The 26216-nt window shown below is 34.0% G+C and overlaps 1 protein-coding gene across 2 annotated transcripts in view; it reads right to left on the bottom strand.

The window, feature by feature from the left end:
* Nucleotides 1-26216, bottom strand: part of LOC124366296 (b(0,+)-type amino acid transporter 1-like) — an 84175-nt gene that overhangs the window by 52806 nt on the left and 5153 nt on the right. The window contains exon 1 of one of the 2 annotated variants that reach the window (XM_046822725.1): nucleotides 5682-6082. The exons of the other annotated variant lie outside the window; for it this stretch is intronic. Within the exon in view, the coding sequence (XP_046678681.1) occupies nucleotides 5682-5699 (18 nt within the window). The 5' untranslated portion in view covers nucleotides 5700-6082. Of the gene's footprint in view, nucleotides 1-5681; nucleotides 6083-26216 lie in introns of those variants that run through there. 2 annotated transcript variants of the gene reach the window in all.

The raw sequence follows: 26216 nt of genomic DNA on the forward strand, positions 1-26216 counted from the left end.
ATTCTGCTCTCATAAGGTTGGCTGAATGTAATTTAACTTTAATTTTCGTCTCTGAAGTTTATATTTCAAGTCTGAAGAGTATCAAGTTGAAACATTTAATCTGGGGCGAAATTGTTGTTTGATATTTTTCACCTTTTTGATGCCCCCCGTTTAAACTCTTTCTAAAACTATGGGGACTGACGGTAAACTTCGTTTTGTTAAGGGAAATTACTCATTTGATTTCAATGCAAATTTGTGTTAGGCTCATGGACAGTTGCTTTGCTATCTGTATCAACTAGAATTTTCACAAACTCAGAATCTAAACATTTAACGAGATCTCAACGTTTGCAAATTGACCGAATACTCTACCCCAATGACAGAGTACAAGCAGGAAGCAATAGTCTGTGCTGCACGGTTCAGCAATTCGTAACGATCGTCCTCGTTTCGAACACCTGTTCCGCAGCTGAGTATATTTCACCGGTGATTGCATCATGTAACCGCGACCTGTGGCATGGACTACGGAGGTGGCAGCAACGCGCGAGCGCGCCACACTACCGGTACACCCTAGTTTAAATGAGGTTAGGTCAGGTCAACAACAATCGCAGGCCTCCGGTCGATAATAATCGTACGGCTGCTTGTGCCAGCCCATTACCGAGTCTTAAGATGTTCATCTGATCGATTATTAGCTCTAATTCATGTTAAACATTGTGATACTGATATCTATGTCTCAAATTACACTAATTCAAAAGCTTTATTACTTGACTTCCTTTTCGGCGCAAATCAGTGTTCGCTTCCTCTTGTATTTCATAACAATCGCAACCCCAATAAATATTTGCTGAAGATTAATAATTTCGTAAATAGGCTATCAAGTATATTATAAATAGGCTATTATAAATTGTGATCATGAAAAATATATTCAGAAGCATGGAACATGAATACTCAATTTTTATAAATCTTAATGGAAACCATAGATTTGTTACAAATACAGACGATTAAATTAACAACTGAATCTTTCCCGCTACGATAATATCAATTGGTTTCGTCGGTAAAAACTTTATTGCAGTTTATGATCAATTTGTCAGCTGTAGAGAAACGACATTGAGTTTTGCTCCTTAAGTATAATATTAAATTTAAAACACTTTTAAATTTAAAAAAAATACACACACACACACACACAAAGTGTTTTTGTCGTAACTACTGAGCATGTATCACTTTAAAGGTATGTTGAATACGCGACTAAACGCATTTTATTTTTTATTTTAAGGTTTATATTTTCGAGTATTTAAATTATATAATATCAACAAGTGAAGTTTTCTTTCTAAGTAATCAACGAAAATACACAAAAAACTAAACATGCGTTTGGATGCATTAATTAGTACATGACTAAATTTAAGGTACCGCCATTGTAGCCGGCTCTTAAGGGTGACAAACATCCAGTGTTATCAAATATCCATTCTGCGTCAGGAATTCATAGAAGGGATTATCACCTCAGTCTGAAGTCCGTGTGTTGATTTAGATAAGTTGTCCTCCTACAGTGTCAAAGTTCGGTTTAGCCGACTAGTATCAGTTGTTATGACAGTCTACTATTCCAGGAAATGGCACTGAAAGGGTCATATTTTGAGAAGCGTACGCATGAGAATAGGGGGAACGATTCCATGCCCCCCTAAGTTTTAGTTGTACTACATTGAATAATAATAATGAGTTCGAATCCCAGTTACTTGTGTTTTTAATTGTCAACGTGTATGTTTGTATAATATATACTCTTCTTCAAAATAAAAATCTGGGTAAAGTGTTGTCACCACTAACTTTCTATTCTAAAAAATAATTTGTGTTAATATGTTTATACACTCAAGACAACAACCAATAACATTTTTGTTTAATTAAAAAAACCATATTCATATTTTATTAACAACAAGAAAGTCAGTTAAAATATGTCTGAAATAATGTTACCTTCTCGCCAAGGAAAAATCATACAACTTAAATGTGATTTACTGATATTTCGTTGAATGTCCTTTTAATAACCATAATGAGAAAATCGGATTCGTCGCAATGATAACAGACAACTCTTGTAAATATACGCTCCTCAACCGTATAGGCCCCTACACACACCGCTAACATTTACGCTACGCAAAGGAACCGCTACTACCAAATACTTATACAAATGTATTCTTTTTACATATATTATAATATCATATTAAATTTTAGTATGACGTAAATATTAATTTTAACATTCTAATAGCATCATAATATTTTGCATTTAGTAATACTTCCGACATGTATATATGTAGTTATTTGTTTATAATAAACAATCACAGCCATTGCTAGTACAGTAATGGAAACAATCGCTTTTATTCACCACTACTGTGTTTACTTCAAGTATAGCTAATCAAAATAACCTTTACATTTGACACGAAGTTCAATAAAATATGACGTTATTTAGTGTTATATGCTTATATACTTTTCCTATTTGCAGATGCGTTAAGCTAATAATGTCATCACTGAGACAGAAGCATGTTGCCAGGATTCACGCCGCAGTCAAATAATGCAAGAGCATAGAAGTCCAGACAGTGTTCGTCTCGTTGCGAACATAACCTCTTTACTTAGGTCAGAGATGCGTCTCTCTATTGGCGGCAAGCCTACACACGCCCAAAGTCTGTAATTACGAGAATGAGATCTCACCATAGGTCAAGGTCACGACGTCAGGTCACTGACTGATTACTGACCTGTATATCAAAAGTTCAACCAACCATAGAGTTATCTTCTTTATGATAATGTGTAACCATACTTATAAACCTTTCTTTGGTTACTGAATGGTTAGAATAGATGAAATTTTCCAGTTGCATCAAATATTCTTATCTAAATGTACAGATTAATTTGTTTATATGTATTACTGAAGTGAAAAAGTCATGACCTGAGTTAGTCTATTTTCTATCATTATTTTTCGAGGCTGCTTATATCTAAATTGTTATTGAAACAAAACACAAAAAGCTAGGTATAAATTATTTTAAGGTAATTACTATTCCAAACACGTATCATTAAAAAAATTAAACATGAAATTGTTGATTACAAATATGCCTATTATGTAGAATTTCAACTTAATATACAGGGACAAATTGAATAACTGTAGACTGAATTATGCAATGATCGAAAATAATTTACGTAAATTTCAACTTAACCTTTGGTGATATTTGATTATCGTGTAAAATGTTTAATGAGCTTTTTGTTACGCATATTATTTAGGATACATTTTGAATGTTGAAAAATGTGTTTTTGTTCTAGTTTTATTTTCGTTCTTATTACAGTCCGACTGGTTTTTAGCTGGCTTATTTTGTTATTTTATTGTTACAGCTCTGATACGTTCCCTGAATACAGGAAATTTTTAAATAATGTTTTATCTCTCCAAGGGGGATTGCATCCTTTTAAGAAGCCATTTTAGGTAAGTTTTGAACCATTTTCAAGGGAAAATCTATTAAAAAGATTGTCAATCTTTTATAGTACCCGGTAGCGTAAGCTTATTATATGAATGACGATTTACGTTTTTAATTAAATGACACTTATCATATGTACGAGTATTAAAGAGATTAAAAGAGAAAATAAGCTCGTTTCAATGAATCATGGCTTATAGAAATAACATATTTCTGTATACCTTCAGTCATATCATATATCTGTACAAACATTATATCCTCATCTTTACTTCATCCACGAGACTACTTCAAGACTGTCCAAATAACTAATTTAGATGCCTACAATTTCTCATACTGACCAACAATTTTCAATATTGTTGTCTTATAGTACCTCAACACATGAACAGTACTAAGCACATGCGGTGGACGCACATCACTACTACCACTGTCCTGAAGTCGGTATATCGTGTTGCAGTGAAGGCGTCAACAACATATAAAATAGCTACAGATGTACGAGAGAGCACGGTGTCCTTGACAGAGAACTAAATGTTAAAATAATCAGAACTCTGTTTCAGTTTGCATTCCCAGCCAACATCCTTAACTTGTCTGTGAAGTTTTACTATGTTTCAGCGCACACTCTACAACCAGTGGACCTAGCAGCAGAGTGGTTTAGTGAGGTAAACGCCCATATAACCGGCGCGTCAGTACCTTTTCCAAGGTTCCTAGAAAAAAGTTGCGGTAGTCGTGCATCACTACTACGCCCATTGTCCTAAAGTAGATACACGACTGCATATTCACGACGATGAATTACGTAGGCTACTATATCTCCACATATAGCATTGATAAAATCATGTATAAAGCCACAATAACAGACTTATTAGTGCTAAATTCGCCTATAAACAAACGGATTGCTTCAATAGTATGAAGTCTAAATCTAGTATGAATTAACGATGGAAATGTTCTCAGCATTAAGGGCGCCTGACTAGTATTGTTAACTAAGTGGCAAAACGTGACTGGAATGCTGCGTAGTGCAGACTGGAGCTCCTAAATCTGTAGTATGTACCATCCGCCATACGATGACTTTAACTTCAGCTCACATTTTTATATGTGTGTTTTACGGCCTGAATAAACCAGACCAATGTGTTTAATACCATTCTCAAAATTTACATCACAATATCTGTGATACATCATATATTCCACCCGCGCCCCCTTTATACATCCATTAAAACATTACCGTACATTGTATAATTTAAGTTTTCCAAGCTTTTCGTTGTAGAAGTCAATATAACACACTAGTTACAAGGGAACATTAAGATTTCTTTTACATATACATTTCTTTAAGGAACAATCTAGTAAAATTCCACAATGTTTCAATTGCAATGCCCGACGATCCAAAGCTATTGTAAATATTTTTAAGGCCAATGTTTATATAATAAAAAAATATCAATATCTAGAGAAAGAAAAATACTGTTACTATAAATCCTTTAATATTGTGACAATTGTCGTTTTAAAAAAATATTAAATATTTACAAAAAAGACAAATAAGCGACAGTGAAAAAGTATTTAAGTTTTTTTTTTTCTTTCTTCATATAATTTTATTACATAAATATATATATATATATATATATATATATATATATATATTTCTCTTAAGACTATTATTGATAGCTTGAGATCGTTGGGTATTGCAAATCCACATGTAAAAACATTATTGCTGTACTTTAAAATATCGATTTCAAAGAAATCCAACTTCAATTTAAAAAATTAACTTATAATAATTCTATTGATTATCAAGGTTTTTGGGTTTTATTTAAGAAAATAAAAAGCCTTCCCACTAAATAACTTTTATTATTTAGTACGGCTTAATATATTTGCATCACAATAACCAGGAATCAAATAAACTGAGACGAAACTAGCATAGTAACACGGGCACAACTGCTATTATGTGTGAAGGAAATGTTTCATATTTTATGCCATAATAAACTATAGTACGAGCTGGAATTAATATCGTTTCATTGAATAAATCTACGCGACAAAACGTAATATGTTTAGAATGATCTATGACTATCAGTTCAAAACCGCGCCAATCTATGTTCAAACGATTTCATTTTTTGCATTTACTTGCTTATGAACTTATGAAGCTTATACTACCATTAAAAGTAAATATATTAATTAATAAATTGCTCACGTGACATGCATTAAGTAGAACAATTTAAATTATATTGGAATTGGTAAAAAAATGTTACTACAAGAATATAAAATTTTACCAAAAAAACTTAAAAGTTAATGTGAACGTACCTTTTCAGAATCAGCCATTCTGATTTTTGTTGACACTTGATGCAAAACTAATTGAAATACTTTTTTCCGTAAATTAAAAAATGATTGGGAATCTAAAATTAATTAAGGGTAAATCATAGATGCCTGCTATGATGAGCCGGCAGTGGGACTAACACTGGAAAGGCAGCATGTCGAACTTTGACCGAGACCTTATCAGCTGGTGAGATAATTCATGGTACCGGTTAAACGTCAGGATTTTGTGTTGACAACACGTGGCCTACACTCGCGTCAGTGTCACACGGCGCGTCATACACGCGACACGTTACCGCGTAAACCTTCTCGTGACACAGTCCACGCTCACACTCGGCGCTCTCAACAGCTGTTTACTTGTTGAGGCAGAGATGTCAACTGGGGCAGTTGTTCTCACAACTAGCGCCCCTACCGGCCGCTATCTCGACTACAACTCGTCACTTTCGCGAATCTCAGAATGCCCAGCCCAGCAAGAATAGAATATCGAATTACAGAATCCTAACAGAGCGTGAAAGAATTCTGGTAAGAGTGTCACGTCATGTTTCTTTCAACAGCCGAATTTTGTTTTTGTTTTTTTTTTACTTGTCCTTTTAAATACTCATAAAATTACAGATTACTTAGTTAAAGAATAACTGAAAAGTAACCAAATAAAAGGTTACTGCGGCGTGTATTCTACCCATAGATTACAATAAGACCAAATTGGTCTTATTGTGATCTATGATTCTACTATACATGACATAACCACGGCCGTAACCAGGAAAATATTTCGCATGGAACCAATTTCAGGGATTAAGAGTGTATATAATATACAGGGTGTAAAAAGGTCACGCACGGGCTTGATAATTCCCGAAAGATTACAGGTAAAGCAATTAAACTTGGTACATCATTACTGGACTTGGAATTTGATAATGAGAAATTAATTACCTTACGTTTTGAAGTAACTACCATATTTTTGGCATGTCAGACGGATGACCCGCAAGTAGTCAGAAGGAAATATTAAATGAGAGCATAGGTTGAGTAGGATAAATTAAAGGTAGAGTAAAATACTGCAAATCCGACCTCAAAGAGTTCACTCTTTAAAAAATTATGCTGGTTTAAAGTTTGAAACATTTACAATGTAAGTTCTGTTCTAGATGGTTTAATATTCTTGTCTTGGCTTATGTTGTGAAAGTTAAACTTAGTAAATGAATACTGGATTTATGATAGTTTTTAAAACTGACTCTTCATATGAAATATAGAGAGGATGGTCAAAAGGAGTTCAGCAAAAAATTTAACGTAAGCATAGCTCAAGATGTACATTGTTTAAACATATGTAATGTAAGATGTACATCAAGTCCAAAGCACAACCTAAAAATAAGAAATTATAATAACTGATACCAGGTTTTTTTCCCTTTAACATTCATCTCTGCTAAACAACCCCTTTATAATGATGTACATCTTCAGTTAAGCTTACGTTAAAACTCCTTGTACACCATTCCCACTGGATGTCTACTACCCCAAAAACTATTTTTTGTGTTATACTATTTAGAATACCAGAAAATAAAAATATCTCGAATATGACGTGCACATGTGTGTTTTAACATATTTTTAAAATAAAAATACTAATAAGATAGAACGGTATTACAGACGAGGTTGATGCCTCTGTGTTCACACCCGAATAAAAAAAAACATGCTGAAATTGCATTGAATCCTACATTTTGTTGCAAATACAAGTGTGTTGACATATCCTTAGAATTTCGAATTATTTTAGTTTTATAAGGCAAAATTTGAAGTAAAGGATTCCCTCATACTACCCTCTGAGATACGCTCCTGAATAAAACACTATATTGTGATGGTCCTGAAAATCAATTCGTAGCTTTTATTAGGAATTTCCGGTGTGGTGTCCTTGAAGTAAAAAGAGTGTGTTTAGCCAAAATATCCGTCCGCATATAGACTGCACGACCATCGTGTGTGTTTCTATGCACGTGATCTAATCAGATGAGCTGTTCTGACCTAATTTGTTATACACGGAAAATATACTATTGTGCAACAAACCACGTTTTTACACAAAGAATTACATTTTCTATAAACTAGCTTTCTATTTATTTTTGATAAAATGTGTTCTATTTAAAGCCTACTTGATACTCAGAAAACCGTATCACTTTATCTAAAATATAAGAATTTCCTGGTTTTTATACGGCGATCATGGAAAACTATTATATTAGATACATATTTTGGCATCAATTAAAACTATTGCACTCTAGATGTACCTTTTTGTGGATAGATAATAAATCCAGATTTTATTTAGAAAGCTACGGACTACAACGTGATGATTCATCCACGCTGGCCTAAAATAGTTTAAGTATTACTGAATTCATTGGAGTTGATCAAACATATGTCATTGAATTTTGTACAAAGACAAGTCATGTGCTAATCAAAACTGTTTCACTGCCCAACTTCACGGCCATGAAACACTTCTCTTTAAACTTAATCAATTATTCCAAAAAGGATCATAATATTGGAATATCTTACAGTAACCATCACTTAGGAAGGTCTGGTATGCCTTTTTAAATGCAGGGTCGCAGTGGCGGGGGGGTACGAACGGAAACCTGTCCCCCCAAGACCATTTTATTTTCAAATATTCGATCCTAATAGTATATTTTACACTAAAAATAGCACTTATGTTGGAACTTTGAAATCAACCATAATCACTTACAAATTCAAACTTTATTACTATTTCAATTTACGAAATACACAACAAACACTGCACATATACTAATTCAGTTTTGTTCACAAGCCTATACATTTGGTTTTCACCGACATGCCGCAACTACGAAAGTGAGGTTAGTTCTTAATATTTCTTGTGGCTTCTACATTTACACGGTACTTTTAGGTAACGAGTACAAAATGTACTCGTAGACCTACCGATTTAGAATCACGCGTTACAGAGTACTTCTAAAAGTACATGTTCCAATTACTGTTGCTGCTAAACGAGTCTGAATACTTTGGACCGGGAATAGCGGTAAACGTGTAAAGTACCCATCAAAAAAGTACCACCTGTAACAGTAACCTGTATCGAGAAATTACTGTTTGCGGTAACTTGTAACTCTCGAGACAGACAAGTACCCGTTACAAATTATCTGTTACAGTAGTCCCAGCGTGGTCAGTTAGTTGTTACAGTAGAGAGTAAGTTGCTGAGTCTTGAGCAGTTCTGTACTTTGTTAGTTTGTTGTCGTTCGCTGTCACAGGAAACACCGCCCACTAGTCTAGCGATTTACGCGTTAATACGAGCAGATGCCGGTCACGGTAAATTAACAAAATCTGCTCAATGTAATCTGCTAAAAGTTTAACGTTTTCAATATTGGTTTTTAAAATTACATGCTCAAGAAAAACCCAAATCTCAGTATCGTAACCAATTCCAGATTTTGTGGCCCACACGGTCAAGAATAAAAGTTAAAATGGTAAATTAATAAAAACTTTATTTTCATTCCTACTATTTTAAAAGTACACATTCAATTACAGTATACTTTTTCATCTATTTTGTATAAACATAAACATTTAGTCTCAATTCGATCATAAATTTCCTATTATGAATTCTCAAAGTTGTAGTTTGATTGAAAATCGCCAAAAACCAATATTTGTCGATGTAAACAGTTTTATATGTCGAAGCGCAGAAATAAACAAGCTAATTTTAGTACAACTCCCGTTATTGTACGAACTCTATTATTTAGATTATGGTCAACTTTCAAACTCGGATATGTATAGTTTCTGATCATAGAGTAGAAAGATTATTTAGCTTTGGCGTTGATTTGTGATCTAAAGTTTATACTGTTTTGTTCTATATATGGTTAATCTTTTAATTATATTTTTGTAGTTAAATACGCTTCATATAATCTGTATTATTTGTTGCAGAAGATTTTAACCATCCCTGTATGAACTTTCTAGTGATTTGTGGTATGGTGGGGGTTTACAGTTAACTTCATAAATTCTGACCGCATCTTTGCGCTGCTTTTATATGTCAGAAGCACTATAAAATAACAATTTCGAATCTTATATGTAAAAAATTTCTCGCGAGAGGACCCCCAGACTCCCTACTGATCTGGAGGGTTTTCCATACCCCCAACACCCCGGTGTTCCAGACATCGCCCAGAGAAGATTTCTGTGTTCACCACTGTGTGTGTATGACGTCCAGGTTATTCAAAAAACTACGAGCCGCGGGGCTAGTATAATATGCTTAAGAGGTCTTTTATTTATTTATTTCTTTATTTTTGTAAAAATCCGTTATTCATTAAACACGGATCCTTAACTTTTGAAGAATTTATAAATATAAGGATTAATATAAAAATATCCTCATAGAATCTTCTAGAGAAAAAATAATGTGACAGAAACCATCTCTTCTATATAAAAAGTAGCCTAAATGATTTAAGGCTTTCAACTTTCAGTCAACTGTACACTATTGGTTTCTAAACGTAGAAACTAATGTTGGTATATATTATGTTATCAGGCAGGTTTAATTTTGACTGCGAGTGAAAATGTATTCAACTTCAATTCGAACAGCGCGGCGCCACTATTTATCCAGAAATTTAACCAACTTTATATATTATACGGGAACGTCAAAATTCAATATATAGTATTTTAACAATACTAAGGCCCTGTTAAGTAGGTCTATATATTTGATATACTAAATGTTACGTTAACAATAGTGTATAAATACATACAGGAAGAAACTTCTTTTAGAGCCTTCGTACATTGCAATTTCTGTTAATCCACAAATTTGAAGAAAAAAACACACTTGTACCAATAGTTGCACAATTTTTTTATATAAATATCGTAGATTCATATATTTAACCGTTTGAAAATATTTGTGTACTATACAGCCAAAATATTAGACTGTCTGTCCTAGAATTTTTTCCAGTTTGTGCAAACCCAGGTTTTAACAGGACGAAATAAATAAAAGAAACAAGAGAAAAGGTAACATCATGCAATATGACCAGAATCATACATTTATTAAGGACCCGACAGGACCTTCATGAAACCGTGTTTTTTTTTCCTTATGCCTGTCCATCTGTGCTAAAACCTCTTGACAGAAAGGTCCTAGAGGATTTTCTTGTTCCAAGGAAGAGTACTATTAATTTTGGGACTCCGTACAAAAACTGCAATGAAGACTTGAAATGCCTCTTTAAGTTCTTTTGGGCTTATCGATACTACGTTGTATCAGTATTTACTACTGTATAGGCTAAAGAACATTAGAAATAATATTGCCATCCAAATAATAAGTTATTTAACAACAGGGAACGTATATGGGGCTAATATAACACAATACACATAACATACACAATTAAACATGCTATATTAAAATCAAAGCATATTACTAATTTAATGAGCTAATATATTGAACTCTAACTCTTACCGTTTTACCTGAACTGTGCTCTAAAGGCAGGGGTCTCCAAACTAAGGCCCGCGGCCAGTCAGCGAACATGTATTTCGGTCAATAGCGGAGCGGCAGTGGATTTCTGTACTCTGAGCGAGAGATTCGCGCCAGCTGAGCTAACAGATATTAATGAGTTTATCTGTTACATAATATTTATAATAGTATTTATTATATAAGTTATTATATTTTTAATATATTAAAGTATATCTGGCTTAAATATCGCAAACGGTTAAACGATCAAACCTTACTCTCTTAAAATTATGTTTCTCGTACTAGTTATTAACAAGCATTGGTTCACTGACATGGTGAGATATTGGAATCGTAGAGATAGAAAAGAAAGGAAAGTAGTATATACTAATAGCAGATACCCGCGCCTTCGCACCCAATATTCGAAATCGCTTATAGGCCTACAAATAAGTAAAATGACAGGATGTAATATGACGAGGCCCTATTAAACTGTAAGCATAATTAGGCATACATCTGTTACATATTACTTCACTGTTAGTGGTGAAGAGGATCAACCCTACTCTCAAATCATGTTTGCACGTGTAGAAACATTGATGGTTCGAATTAATTGGATTTTCATGAAAATACAAATAAATACACAGATCTGGGAAACTTGCATCGTTCAAAAAACCTTTACTTCTTTTCCTTGTCACATAATTTCGATCTAAGATCTAGTGCTATGATTAGTTTGTCTTGCAGTCCCAACGAAGAAAATATATATATACAAACACGTTCAGAACTGAAATGCCTACTTCGGTCAAAAAGTGTCTAGTTCCGGCCGTTTATATTCACTTATGGTGCTACTGTTGCGTTTGTCTTATTGCCCTGATCAAAAACTTATACATATGTAATGTAGCTGTCGGAAACCTACTTCGGTCAAAAAGTGCTTATATTTAGTATAAGATATTTCCATTTCCATAGTAGAGTTTGCCTTTTTGTACCGATATACATTCATACGTAGAATTCGGAAGCTTGATACGGTCTAGGGAGAAATCCGACCTAATTTGGGTATAAGGAAGAAATCATTATTACGTTCATGCAATATTTTAAATAATGGTTGTAAGGTTTTGCGTCATAGAAGTCTTATTGTTAATCGGCTATATTCTAGAAAATAACGGTTGTGGTATTTTAGTGTTCATTTCTCTTTATTCCTTAAACCACTTTACAATTCCATAACACAAAATCAAAGTTCCCGACTAGATTCGAGTACCCTATGTGAAAATATTCACAGCTTTGGTTATTAAGCATGGTTTTGTAACAATATTTAAATGTTTATACTCTATGATTTAAATAGTATTTACAATGCATTTGATTTTTAAAATTCGTTACTGGCGCAATCTGGAGGAAAAGTTAGATATGGCTTTGTCTTTGCTATCAGCACCACAACTGATCAAGCACTGTTCTAAATTTAAATGCAAACAAATTAATGATTGATCCTCTTTGAGGAATTTAAAGTGTCAACAGTTGTATAGTGTCAGTTAAATTTGGATTATGAAACAAAACAATTTCGTCCGAATTCTAAAATATTCAAGGAACCTTTTCGGATCTCTGTCTTTATACAAACCTTCATTTGGTTTCATCGGATATCTAAAAAAAAAAGAAGAATTAGCCAAATTGGTCCAGACGTTCTTGATATTAGCGCTTAACAACACATTTTGCGATTCATTTTTATTTATAATATGTACTATATTAAGTCTATCAGAACGCTAGGGCAGATGACGAATTCGCCAAATTTCGTGACATACATGCATAGTGATATTTGTACAGAACCAGGTAGTGTGAAAACTGGAAAGGGGAGTTGACAGTCTGCTACTTGGCCCCCACCTTTCACAAATAGCAAACTCCACTCTTGGCTTAACCGATTACAGACTTCTTCACAGTAAAAGCGTCACTGAACAATCCACGTGCTCTCGTGAAGAGTAGAGAGGGAAGGGTATCTCGAAAGATTCCCTTGGTTCGAGCTAGGTGGTGGTTCGGTCTGTAGCACAAGTAAGTTATCGATGCCAAAAGCGGCCAATAGCCTTAACTAGCTTTACTTTCTCACTCTCAGTATCAGCATCAGTGAGACTTGATCGCATTTCTTGTTCGGTCTGTAGCACAAGTAAGTTATCGATGCCAAAAGCGGCCAATAGCCTTAACTAGCTTTACTTTCTCACTCTCAGTATCAGCATCAGTGAGACTTGATCGCATTTCTTGTTCGGTCTGTAGCACAAGTAAGTTATCGATGCCAAAAGCGGCCAATAGCCTTAACTAGCTTTACTTTCTCACTCTCAGTATCAGCATCAGTGAGACTTGATCGCATTTCTTGTTCGGTCTGTAGCACAAGTAAGTTATCGATGCCAAAAGCGGACAATAGCCTTAACTAGCTTTACTTTCTCACTCTCAGTATCAGCATCAGTGAGACTTGATCGCATTTCTTGTTCGGTCTGTAGCACAAGTAAGTTATCGATGCCAAAAGCGGCCAATAGCCTTAACTAGCTTTACTTTCTCACTCTCAGTATCAGCATCAGTGAGACTTGATCGCATTTCTTGTTCGGTCTGTAGCACAAGTAAGTTATCGATGCCAAAAGCGGCCAATAGCCTAAACTAGCTTTACTTTCTCACTCTCAGTATCAGCATCAGTGAGACTTGATCGCATTTCTGGTTCGGTGGACAAAATGCTGCAATTAACAGTAGTGGTTTATTTTTGTGTTTAATAAGAGCTCAGCTAATTTATGTTTTTCAATTAGAGTAAATTTGACAGTCAGTGCCGTTTGTTTAATCACAAGTGGAATGTCCTCTACTTTGTAATTGAAAACAGCATAATTTTGCATACACTGTGTAAGGAAAACTGTTTCTTTTTAAATATTTTTAGACATTATGAAACAAAATATTTTAAAATAGTTTGTGCCAATTATAGGCAAGACCTGAGCAAAAATATACAATGTTAATTTTATTAAATACGAGTTGAATGGTATTTCTTTTGAATTTTGTAATCGTTTTCTTTAGAACCTAATGTATTGTTTCAGTAACTGTATTACTTTCAGTTCTTAGTAGTTAGTATATCCACATTAATTGCCTTTCAATTAAATACATGTTCAAGTTTATGACCCATTGGCTTTACAAAAATGTTTGGAGTCACCTGGTTTAAGTTAAAATTCAAAACTCAAAAATACTTCGACGTTGTATCACCTTAGACTACTAGCGTATATACCACAATATTGTGAAAGTTAACAAAGAAATACATTTTTAGTTTGTATTTATATCTATGCAGTCTGACAATACTTTTAGTACGAACATGTATCTGAATTTAGTCCTTTTGAAAAATAACCATTGTGATGTGTAAAACTTACCTTTGAACCATTAAAACACCTGTTAAGTTTTACTATATCAATATTTGATATAAATCCAAAATTCGAATAATTTTGTCAAGATTTAAAATTTACTATGAGGTTTTCTCATTTTTAGTCGGTGTTTATTAAACTAACTATTTAGATTTCTATACAATCTTTTATATTGGCATATACAGTCCAATGATCGCTGTATACTACTCTTATTTCAGCAGAAGAAAAGCAATAATGATACAACAACAATTTTCTACAACCAAGAAAGAGTATGCAAAAGTTCTATGCGTATCAAAACAAATATAGATTGTGCATATCTATATGATAAATATACAAGTTTTCAAAATAAAAAGGTGTAAAATACAAATATATTATCAACAAAGAACCTATTAAAATAATAATAGTAGTGAAACACAATAACCAAGTAGTGTGATAAGTATGCTCTATTATTAGTGGGTTGTGAGTGCTTATGTAACCACTTCAGGCTAACTTACCTTGCAAATGCGAATACGAGTAGACTAAAGCATGTAATACGCTAAGGAATCTTTTGTGCTAAAAATTCGCCACTATTATCGGTACGACTGCAAGCAATGAGATGTCAAGATACCATTATCCCTCTTAGAAGTCTTAATGGCATTTACGATTTTAAGTTTTATTTCATAAAGCGTTTCTGAAAGGGAAAGTATCCCTGAAATTTCCAATTTTTTCATTTACATTTTCTTTTCTTAGCCTTACGCGGTCGGTGTTATAATTTATTGATTATTAGGCTATTTACGTTTTCCGGTTGTATGAAAAACTGCTTTCATAATTTAATTTATGAAGTATTTTGGCCACGCTCTGGAAAACAACAGATTTTAAACTGAAAACAATATCCAGATTGTCCCAGAACTCTCTACCAATATTTTCATGTATTATTTCCTAGATCAAATACAAACCAGAATTTCATATTAAAATTTTCGAAGACTTAATAATTACCCGAATATCTGACATTTTGTTCTTTTACTTAACTAATTTTAATTTGCGGACAGCTTGTTTTAATAATTTGAAATTTCTTATATAATTTGAAAAAATAATTCTTTTGAAAGCTTTATTTTCAAAATGGCTGACTCCTAAAAAATTTAAGCGTAAATATCATTAAAATCCACATATGACAACACGTCATAATTATTACACTTTACTTAGACAATTGTGTACAGTTTTGATGTACAGTTTTGATTTTGTACTTCTTGTAAAAAACAACTTAAGGATTTAGCTTATTATGAGCCTTGTTTATATAAAGTTATTATTTTGTACATTACGATAAACATGTAATTTTCTAATGTTTTAATCAAAATACACTTAAATACTGCAGTAGGTATAGGCAATATTATGACACCAGTATATTATACCACAAACATAATTTTACGTAGTTAAAAATGTATGTTATATTGGTTATGGGAGGATTGATATTTCGAACGGGAACATTTCCTTGAATTGTGTAAATTTTCTTTAAAATTCTGAGAAAACTGTCTAAGCAGAAATCATATCCTGAAACACCGTAAAATGTCATAAATACTGTATTGTTTAAATTATAAATATTTTAGTATTTTAATATGGGGAAAGCGTGTTAAAAGAAAAAAACGCTGGTAGATTAAAATAAATGTTATGAAATATGGTATATAATATTTATAAAGAAATTCTGGAAATCTGAAATGTCACAGATAATGTACGGTCAGTGGAATTTCCATAAGTATCCGGAGGTCCGGTAAGTGACGCTGTTCGGTGGAAATGTGAAACTATGTATTCTATACTTAAGTGCAGAACGTGGGGAGGGAACTTTCTCAGAAACTCCAAGAATAAGCCCCTCCTAAGTGATGTGATGTCACTATTAAAGGTACTAAACAAGTCCATGTGGTAAGAATCTAATTGTGGTTAAGCCAACTCAATGTGGCCCAAATATAATTATGATTATGATATAATAATAATATTACAGTATATGATAACAAATTATGGTATTCAAGATTTTTAAAATGCTGTTAGGGATATAATTAATACACATCCAAAGGCCTTTTAGTTATTTTAAATACGTTTATTGGTGTTTTAAACAAAATCTTGAACTTTTTTGTACTTAGTTTTAACATTAAAAATAAATAATTGTTTAGTAAAAATTAAAAAAAAAAGTTTGGGTGCGTATTAACGAGATCATTAAAATGTGACATCCCGTAAGTCCATAACCAAAAATGAGAGCATATCAGTGTTTGAGGTTTAAAATTGCTCTTGTGGAGTAAAATTTGATGTCGTTTCTATATTATGGGTTCTTAATTATTGGTTATGTTTCCTATAATACACTTATCATTTATCCTGCCAGCCGGGTTAAAAAAACTGATCAATAGCGTACTGTGTCACTGGATTGCCTATGCGTCAGAGGTACGGCGCGGCGTTCCCAGCAATCTAACTTACTCACAGCGCTCCTCGTTAGTTTACAATATGTCAGGATATAGATTCTATCAGACGATTCTATTATATTACAGTTTATAATGTCATGTCACAACTATGAATACCTCAACACTGCTGTGCAGCAGCTCCTATAGACGTTAGGTTGTGTTTGCACGGTTTCCATGACGAACGTTTACGAGTACGAAGTATTCTCGTCTAGAAAAAGTTTCTTTTCCATTACCACTTTTTAATATGAATACAAATCTCAAATGTTAAAGTTTTAAATTCTAATTTTCACAAAATAAATATAATACATTTCATTTTGGACTTTTTTATTTGGCTTCGAGAACCAACTAGGACATTACTATGTTCATCATGTCACTAGACAATCTCATTGCTAATTAGAGAATCCCTTTGTCTTAAGAACTTTTTTTAACAAATTGATGCGGTGGACGCACAATAATAATATTCCGGCTGTCCTAATAAATAGGTGGTACATGACTCATGTCACAGTGGAGATGTTAAGGGCCTTTTCCAACGCTGAAGTACTTTTTTTCCAGGGAATGTTTCAGTAGATCTGCGTCTCGTTTGGAAATCGAGCTTGTTCTAGGCTCAGTATCATGTACACTGTTGTACCTGAGACCCGTCTTATTTATCCGTTACATTTAGCTCCCAGCATCGATTATGAATTTGGATGTTGGTGTTTGGCACGTTATAAAGGGTGTGTAAAACACCTGGAAACAAAGAAATATTTTTGTAATAACCAAAATAAATGCTCATTGTTTCAGTACTTATACGAAAAACAACACTTTCAATGCTCAATGCGCTCCATGTTCTGTGCTCTACGTGCCTAAAACGTTTCTCCCAACAAAAAATAGCGGTCGTTTAAAGGTTCAATATTGATCTTATTCTAACAGTTGCCATTTGTAATGAATAAAGCTTGTAAAGTGTGGATTTCCACCATTATTTTAATGTTAACTACCCTTAAAATGTAATGCATGTTAAATAGGGCTTGAATTTAAGATTTCAAGCGCCGTCCCGCGTCTCTCAATCTAAAAGTATGATGATTCTAAAATATTTAACATGTGTGCAAATTTTTATATGGTATGGTTTAAAAAATATTCAGGTATTTTCAGACATTCTACACACCCTGTATACAGACTATTTATATTATCACATCTCATTCTTCACTATCCTTCCTAATCTCTTTGGTGCTTCCGCTGTAGGCTGATTGTGTAGTCAAGGTTTTACGTAGTGTACATCATATTGTAACAATGCTTTATTAATGAAATGTTATCGACACAATTTCAGTTTATGCGAAGAATCTAAATTATGTTGAAAATTAAGTAATCGTAAAAGAATCAGGTTTCATAGTTCCAGAATAGCTTAACTATTTGAAATTACACGCCTGTGAGTTTTGATATAACTAAGTTTTTACTTATATTGTGTGGTCTTATGGAGACCCAGTTTATTATTAATCTAAACTACGACTTCCACCCCAATTTTATCTTTTGGTCTATATAGTTAGGCGTTTGAATATATCAGTTTAACCAAACACAAGATAACAATGAGAAAGAACTTTGCCGGTAGTAGGTCCTACTATTTCTCTCTAACCGACGGCATTGGTAAAAGGATGTAAATTTTCCTCCATCTCTGTCTCATGAGTTTTTGGGTATCTGACATTTTTATAATGTCCAACAGGGAGGCAGTAATATTTAGTTTTACCCAAATTCAATTCTTTGTGAAGGAACAGTAATTTCCCGGACATTTCCCATCGGTGGTACATGTCTGGAAAAATCCGGTTTCTTTAGCTTTTTTATATTAGGAATTTAACGAAGCATATCAAAGAAATATTTATTGATTGTGACCTAATTTAGATCACGGGGTAGCGAATGTTTTCAGAATGGTCATAACATAGTATTCTTTCCTCATTACAAAGTAGGCAATAAATACGTGGAGTAATAACTATATTTTGTACTTGGTAGGATTCAAGTTTGTCAAATTTTCCGCTTATAGCCTCCTCACATTTCGGAACAAACGCTATTTCATACAAATTATGTTTCGGAGTAATTAAGCACCACCGTTGGGCAGCGGTCAGCCATTTAAGTAATAATCGTGCTCGTTATTGCGTGACATCGGTTATCTCTGCGATAGCCGCTGTAAGTTCCGGACAAGGTCGTGTCAGTTAACTAGTAAAGGAAAATTGTGAGCTCATTTGATAATGATAAGGTCGGACAGTAATCCGCATGGAATTTCTGATTACCCCTATATTCATTTAGCGTACAATTATATTTTATGCTTAGTTGGTAAAATAGCAATAATACCAGTTAAGGTAATACAACGTGTTTTATATTCCTTAATGAATTTGTTATTCACAATGGACTTAAAATCCCATTCAAGGTGTGGATGTGCATGTAACCTCCAATACCTACTGTTTTGGACACTACTGGGTTTAAAGAGTTGTACTCCAGTAGTATAGCTCATATTATATTACTAACCAATCGACTGATAACCTGTTCAACAACACTTGGGGTGGATTCCATTATTAATAACTATATTTTGTAAGATTGTTTATCCCATTTTTTTCTAATAACGTCTAAAATTTTTAAGTTAGTACGGAAATATTCAAATCATTATAGATTATTTTATACTAACATTGTTACTTGTGTTTTTATTTTATTTTATTGAATGAAATCGTTTATAAAACTGTTCAACGTATAATGGTTTCTGAAAAGGCAAATAAAGTGTAATTAAGATACATAATAATTAAGATACATAACACAGATAAGCATAACAAAAAAGGTATAACAAAGTTCACGAAAAAGCCTGATACTGATTTGATGTTTGATCTAAATGTTTAATCGGTTGGTTGTAGATCAAGTTCCGCCAATAACTTACTGTGAGAGAGGACTATGTCAAAGGCGCGGTCATTGTGCTCATTGGGTACTACACAATGTGATGATGACGTCACGACACACTCCCGCCAGGGCTTCAATTGATTCCCACATACCATGATCGGAGTAGTCAGGTCATAGAGCACGCACTTTAGGTCAGGCGCCATCAACGTTCCACTCTAGGTGTCTATTCTACACATTGTGTTCACTGGGTACTATACAATGTGATGATGATGTCACGAGACACTCCCACCAGGGCTTCAATTGATTTCCACATTCCATGATCGGGGTGGTCAGATCACAGAGCACACACAGTTTAGGTCAGGCGCCATCAACGTTCCACTCTAGGTGTCTATTCTACACATTGTGTTCACTGGGTACTATACAATATGATGATGACGTCACGAGACACTCCCGCCAGGGCTTCAATTGATTCCCACATACCATGATCGGAGTAGTCAGGTCATAGAGCACGCACTTTAGGTCAGGCGCCATCAACGTTCCACTCTAGGTGTCTATTCTACACATTGTGTTCACTGGGTACTACACAATGTGATGATGTCACGAGACACACTCCCGCCAGGGCTTCAATTGATTCCCACATTACCATGATCGGAGTAGTCAGGTCATAGAGCACGCACTTTAGGTCAGGCGCCATCAACGTTCCACTCTAGGTGTCTATTCTACACATTGTGTTCACTGGGTACTATACAATATGATGATGACGTCACGAGACACTCCCACCACGGCTTCAATTGATTCCCACATTCCATGATCGGGGTGGTCAGATCACAGAGCACACACAGTTTAGGTCTCTCGGCTCATCAGTGTTCCACTCTAGGTGTCTATTTCTAACATTGTGTTCACTGGGTACTATACAATGTGATGATGATGTCACGAGGGACACTCCCACCAGGGCTTCAATTGATTCCCACATTCCATGATCGGGGTGGTCAGATCACAGAGCACACACAGTTTAGGTCTCCTCGGCTCATCAGTGTTCCACTCTAGGTGTCTATTCTACACATTGTGTTCACTGGGTACTATACTATTGTGATGATGATGTCACGAGACACTCCGACCAGGTCTTCAATTGATTCCCACATTCCATGATCGGGGTGGTTCAGATCACAGAGCACACACAGTTTAGGTCTCTCGGCTCATCAGTGTTCCACTCTAGGTGTCTATTCTACACATTGTGTTCACTGGGTTACTATACTATTGTGATGATGATGTCACGAGGACACCTCCCACCTGACAGGGCTTCAATTGATTCCCACATTCCACATTCCATGATCGGGGTGGTCAGATCATCATAGAGCACACACAGTTTAGGTCTCTCGGCTCATCAGTGTTCCACTCTAGGTGTCTATTCTACACATGTGGTTCACTGGGTACTATACAATGTGATGATGATGTCACGAGACACTCCGACCAGGGCTTCAATTGATTCCCACATTCCATGATCGGGGTGGTCAGATCACAGAGCACACACAGTTTAGGTCTCTCGGCTCATCAGTGTTCCACTCTAGGTGTCTATTCTACACATTGTGTTCACTGGGTACTATACAATGTGATGATGATGTCACGAGGACACTCCGACCAGGGCTTCAATTGATTCCCACATTCCATGATCGGAGTGGTCAGATTATAGAGCACACACAGGTATTAGGTCTCTCGGCTCATCAGTGTTCCACTCTAGGTGTCTATTCTACATATTGTGTTCACTGGGTACTATACAATATGATGATGACGTCACGAGACACTCCCACCAGGGCTTCAATTGATTCCCACATTCCATGATCGGGGTGGTCAGATCATAGAGCACACACAGTTTAGGTCTCTCGGCTCATCAGTGTTCCACTCTAGGTGTCTATTCTACACATTGTGTTCACTGGGTACTATACAATGTGATGATGACGTCACGAGACACTACCGCCAGGGCTTCAATTGATTTCCACATTCCATGATCGGAGTAGTCAGGTCATAGAGCACGCATAGTAGGTCTCTCGGCCCATCTGTGTTCAACTCTATGTCTCCATTCTAGACATTGGGTTCACTTGGTACTACACAATGTGATGATGATGATGACGTCATCACACACTCCCGCCAGGGCTTCCATTTGTTCCCACATTTCATGATCGGAGTTGTCAGGTCATAGAACACACACAGTAGGTCTCTTGGCCCTCAACAACAGGCGCTATTAATGTCCACTCTAGGTCTCCATTCTACATATTGTACTCAATAATGGTGCTGGAGATCAAATACAAGGTGATTTTGTAGTTACTACTAGGGATTAAAACTAAGTTATAGGACTTGGAACAATTTATTTTAGAAATATAGAACATTTATTACATTTCATGCGTTAGTAATACTCTTCGTCAGTTGTCAAAAAACCATTATTGAATTCTCCCAAATAGTTATGTACTTTCAACGTATTAATAATTGTTTTGACCCCTATCTTCTGTTGGAGAGGTATTTAGGGAGAAGTTACCATGACTTTTCTTCTCATCGGATCAAGAGGATATATTATATTTTATTTAACTACTTTTTAAAGTTTCAATTCAATTTGTTTTTTTGTTTTTTTATGTTTCAATTTACAATAAGCTTTCGGGTTTGTAGCAGAATACGTAACAAGTCAGTTTAGTATCGACGTCAACTACACGTGTATTCAAGTACGACGGTTATTGGGCGGTATCAGTGAGTAGCATAGCAAGTAGTGGAGGAGTTTCCGTGAAAAACGGCTAATCAGTGAAGTAGGCATACATTAAACAATAACCTTCAGAGGCTCGAAATGACATGCGCAAAACAGCCCATAGTCCATGTTTTCATTTTTTACCAACAACTGATAACTTATCCAATTTTACAACTCTCAATAACTCCATTTCCAAAATGATAAATTGTCCCCATGAAACGCTGTAATAAATAAATAAAGTTAAATAAGAAAAAATGGGTTTAATATTATTATTATATAATAAAACCTACATGGAAAATGTCAGTATCAGTAACAAGCGCCTTATCTGTATTTTATACCGATAGTTATTCTGTGCTTACATTGGAGCGTAATAATTTGACTGTGTTCTGAATAAGATCACTTTCGATTTATGACATTTTGACGTTGAATGCTTGCCTACTGTTACCTTCTCTCTGAAAATTCAGTCTTGTGCATCATACAATTATATTCATTTTGTATATATGACATACAATTCTTTAGTATTTAAAAAAAATATCTGATACTGAAGCCAACTTTGTATAAATTAAAGTTTGTTATGGCAATTAAAACAAAATACAGTGTGAAAAAAAACGAATAAAATATTAACAAAAATAAATAGTGACAATTTCCATAAACGTTCCATTTGGAAGAATATCAACACTTTATTTCAGCTTATAGATTTATTCTGAGTTTACGCCAAATTAGAGTATTGGACACATATAGCCAAATAGGAAAAGAAAATTAATTAATTTTAAGCTCGATGCGTAGATAGAGCTATTAGCTTCCGTCGCGTTAACTGTGTGTTGAAGGAAACCATTAGAAATAAAAACATCGACGCGACGTCTAAAAACGTTTAGAGATACAATATATGAGTATTTAGACATAGGGGTTTTTGTGACTGTTTAACTTAACCCATGCCATTTTTAAAGTTGAAAATAGCTTAATATCATTGGATAGAAAAATGCAATGTATATTTAAAATTGCCTTTTGATGTCTTTCCAGGAGAAACATAATATATAACAATTTTTACTATGTTAATCAGCATCGGCATGCAAAGAAACTATCTGGTTTAATAAAAGTAGGAAAAACAGTGACAGTTTGCATCCTGCTGGTACATTGGACTGCTGGTGAGGTCCAATCGATCATATGAGCATGCAATATATTACACACTCATGTAATATATATTTACACTCAATTAAGTTTGTTTTAACTCATTGCCCACTAATTAAAATGTAAATATTTTTACTCTCGTGTACCGAAATTATTTTTTTATTTTACGATGGAAATCATTGTGTCGGTGCTTAGGGCCAACTAAAAATATTAATCGAAAATATAACATGCTAAATTGTATTTTACTATCTTATATTTTAAGTATTTAGTTCCCTAGAAACAATTGGGTTTATACCACAAATATATCGTCAAAAAAACTATGTGGATCATTAGCTTACCTTGTCCACTCCCCAAGATTTCAAAGTCTTGCCACATAATTTTCTTAACTTTCTTCATTGCCACTTTTACTCAAAATTTCGCCATCAAAGTTACCATCGCGCATTTTATTTTTACTTTCATTAAGTATGTTTTCCACAAAGTTTCCAAAACTTTCAGAATAGAACGACGTCATTTCAGACGGCAACTAATTAAAACAAACAATTAACAGATGCCACAATCATCGATGTCGAGAAAGGCTACCAGCTTCATAATTGAAGATGTTATATTTTAACAGACTATCGATATAACATACAAAAGCTAAAACAATCGTTGTCGCGAATATATTTTTCAATTCCAAAATTACGAATTAGCGTGACGGACGGCGCCCGTCATCGGTAATAACTGAAACTGCACGATCAGATTTTCCCCAAGGTTTTAAAGCACGATTATTACGTAATACGTGTTTCATTATTAAGAATCGATGTAGGTTTTGACACCAAGGCGTTTGTCCTTTTGCTTATAATACGTGGAATATCTTTGAACATTTAGGAAGAAAACTAAAATTTCACTTTTTACTGAAAGGTTTTATTACTCCATTACTTTTTGGATTGTACTTTTTGGGTTATAAAACTTGGTTGAATCCATCCAAATTACAAAGAGGACTTTTTAAACATTTTAACTAAATTTCTTATCAGTTTTTTTGGTTATATTTGTTTCAATAAAGACATTATAGAAGGTCCATGTATAAATAGGAAAATCGACATGATTGCTATACAATTTAAAAATATTTTCTTTTTCCAAGAAGTGGTTGGTATCTACAATAATGCAAATATTGCATTTATTAGTTTCCGTTACGTTAACAATGTCTTTGAAGAAAACCATTAGAAATAAAAACGTCGACGTCTAGGAACGTATAGAGGTACTATTTCAGAATTTTTAGACATACTTAATGTTAGCGTTTAAACATTCCCCTATGAGATTTGAAGTTGAAAATAACTGAATATCATCTGAAGAAACTATTATTGAAAACTAAATGAATGTTATTTTTTATAATGCCCGCCATATTTAACTTGAACACATAGGCACTGTTACTTTACATAACATAAATATTAAATATGTCCCTTTGACGTTTTACTGTTATTCAAAATTTTTATTTCACATTTAATCTGGATTCAAATCTAATAAAATTATATACTTATAGAAATCTATGTAGCTATATGAATAACAAGACGTATCAAATTTTTAATAGTACCTTCAAACATTTATTAAGGAAAATGGAACATTTTTATTATTTTTCTGGATAAATAAATCATGAATTATTCATAAGACGATTGATGTAACCTTGTTTATTCTGGATCCAGATGCAAATACGTAGATGTGAGTCTGAATACTGAGTTGGTAAAATCAGCAAACACACATTGCTCTCTCGGTTCACTATCAAAACTGACTAATCCGAACCATCCTTTGGTATTGGAGGACTAAAATGATGAACCGTAACACATATTTTATTAGATATTTCTTTGTTTTAAGTTTGTTTCTGACGGTGGAAGGATTGTGAAGGAAACAGGATTTTCATGGACATGTGCTATCGTTCAGTAATAACTTTGTATTGTATCACTGAACTATTGAAAATGTCCGGAAAATCCTGTTTCCTTGTGAGGTATGTTGGTTTGACTTTGACTTTAACTTGAATATTGTAGTAGAAACTGTTAATTTTATATTCCATTCCATTCCAAGTGGCATAGAATATATTTATTTACTGACAAAATAATGCCTTAAGTATACCATTGTTGTTGAAATTAAACGTTTCCAACATTTCATCATATATTTTCTTGCTATTAATTCGGTTATTTAAATGTATTAATTGCTCTAGTTGAAATAACTAAAATATACGATGTTGGTATCACTACTACTACAACTTTCGTATGTAATAATTTCGTAAACACCAATCTTCAATAAACGACTTTACCTTCAACACTAATGTAACTAAATACATGATTATGCGATGTATAAATTTAAACACTATTATAGGTATAGTGAACATTATTTAACAGATAAATAGGAATGTAGACCTAGTACGACAGTATAAATTGTATAATTGTTATTGTTCAAATAACAAACCTTGACAGTCACATGTAAAGCATTTTTAACTTTTTTAACCACTTGATGATGGAACGATTGCTCCAAAACATTTAGTGAAATCACAACATTTGGAACTATTCTGAAAAGATATAGTACCACACATTTTACTTAGCTATACAGTTCCTGGACTACAAACCATGAATTTTGGCTGTTTTATTGTACTATAACGAAGATGGCCAGTGGTAAAATGGTTGT

This window comes from Homalodisca vitripennis, chromosome 1 (genome assembly GCF_021130785.1).
Source record: "Homalodisca vitripennis isolate AUS2020 chromosome 1, UT_GWSS_2.1, whole genome shotgun sequence".
Lineage (NCBI taxonomy): Eukaryota > Metazoa > Arthropoda > Insecta > Hemiptera > Cicadellidae > Homalodisca > Homalodisca vitripennis.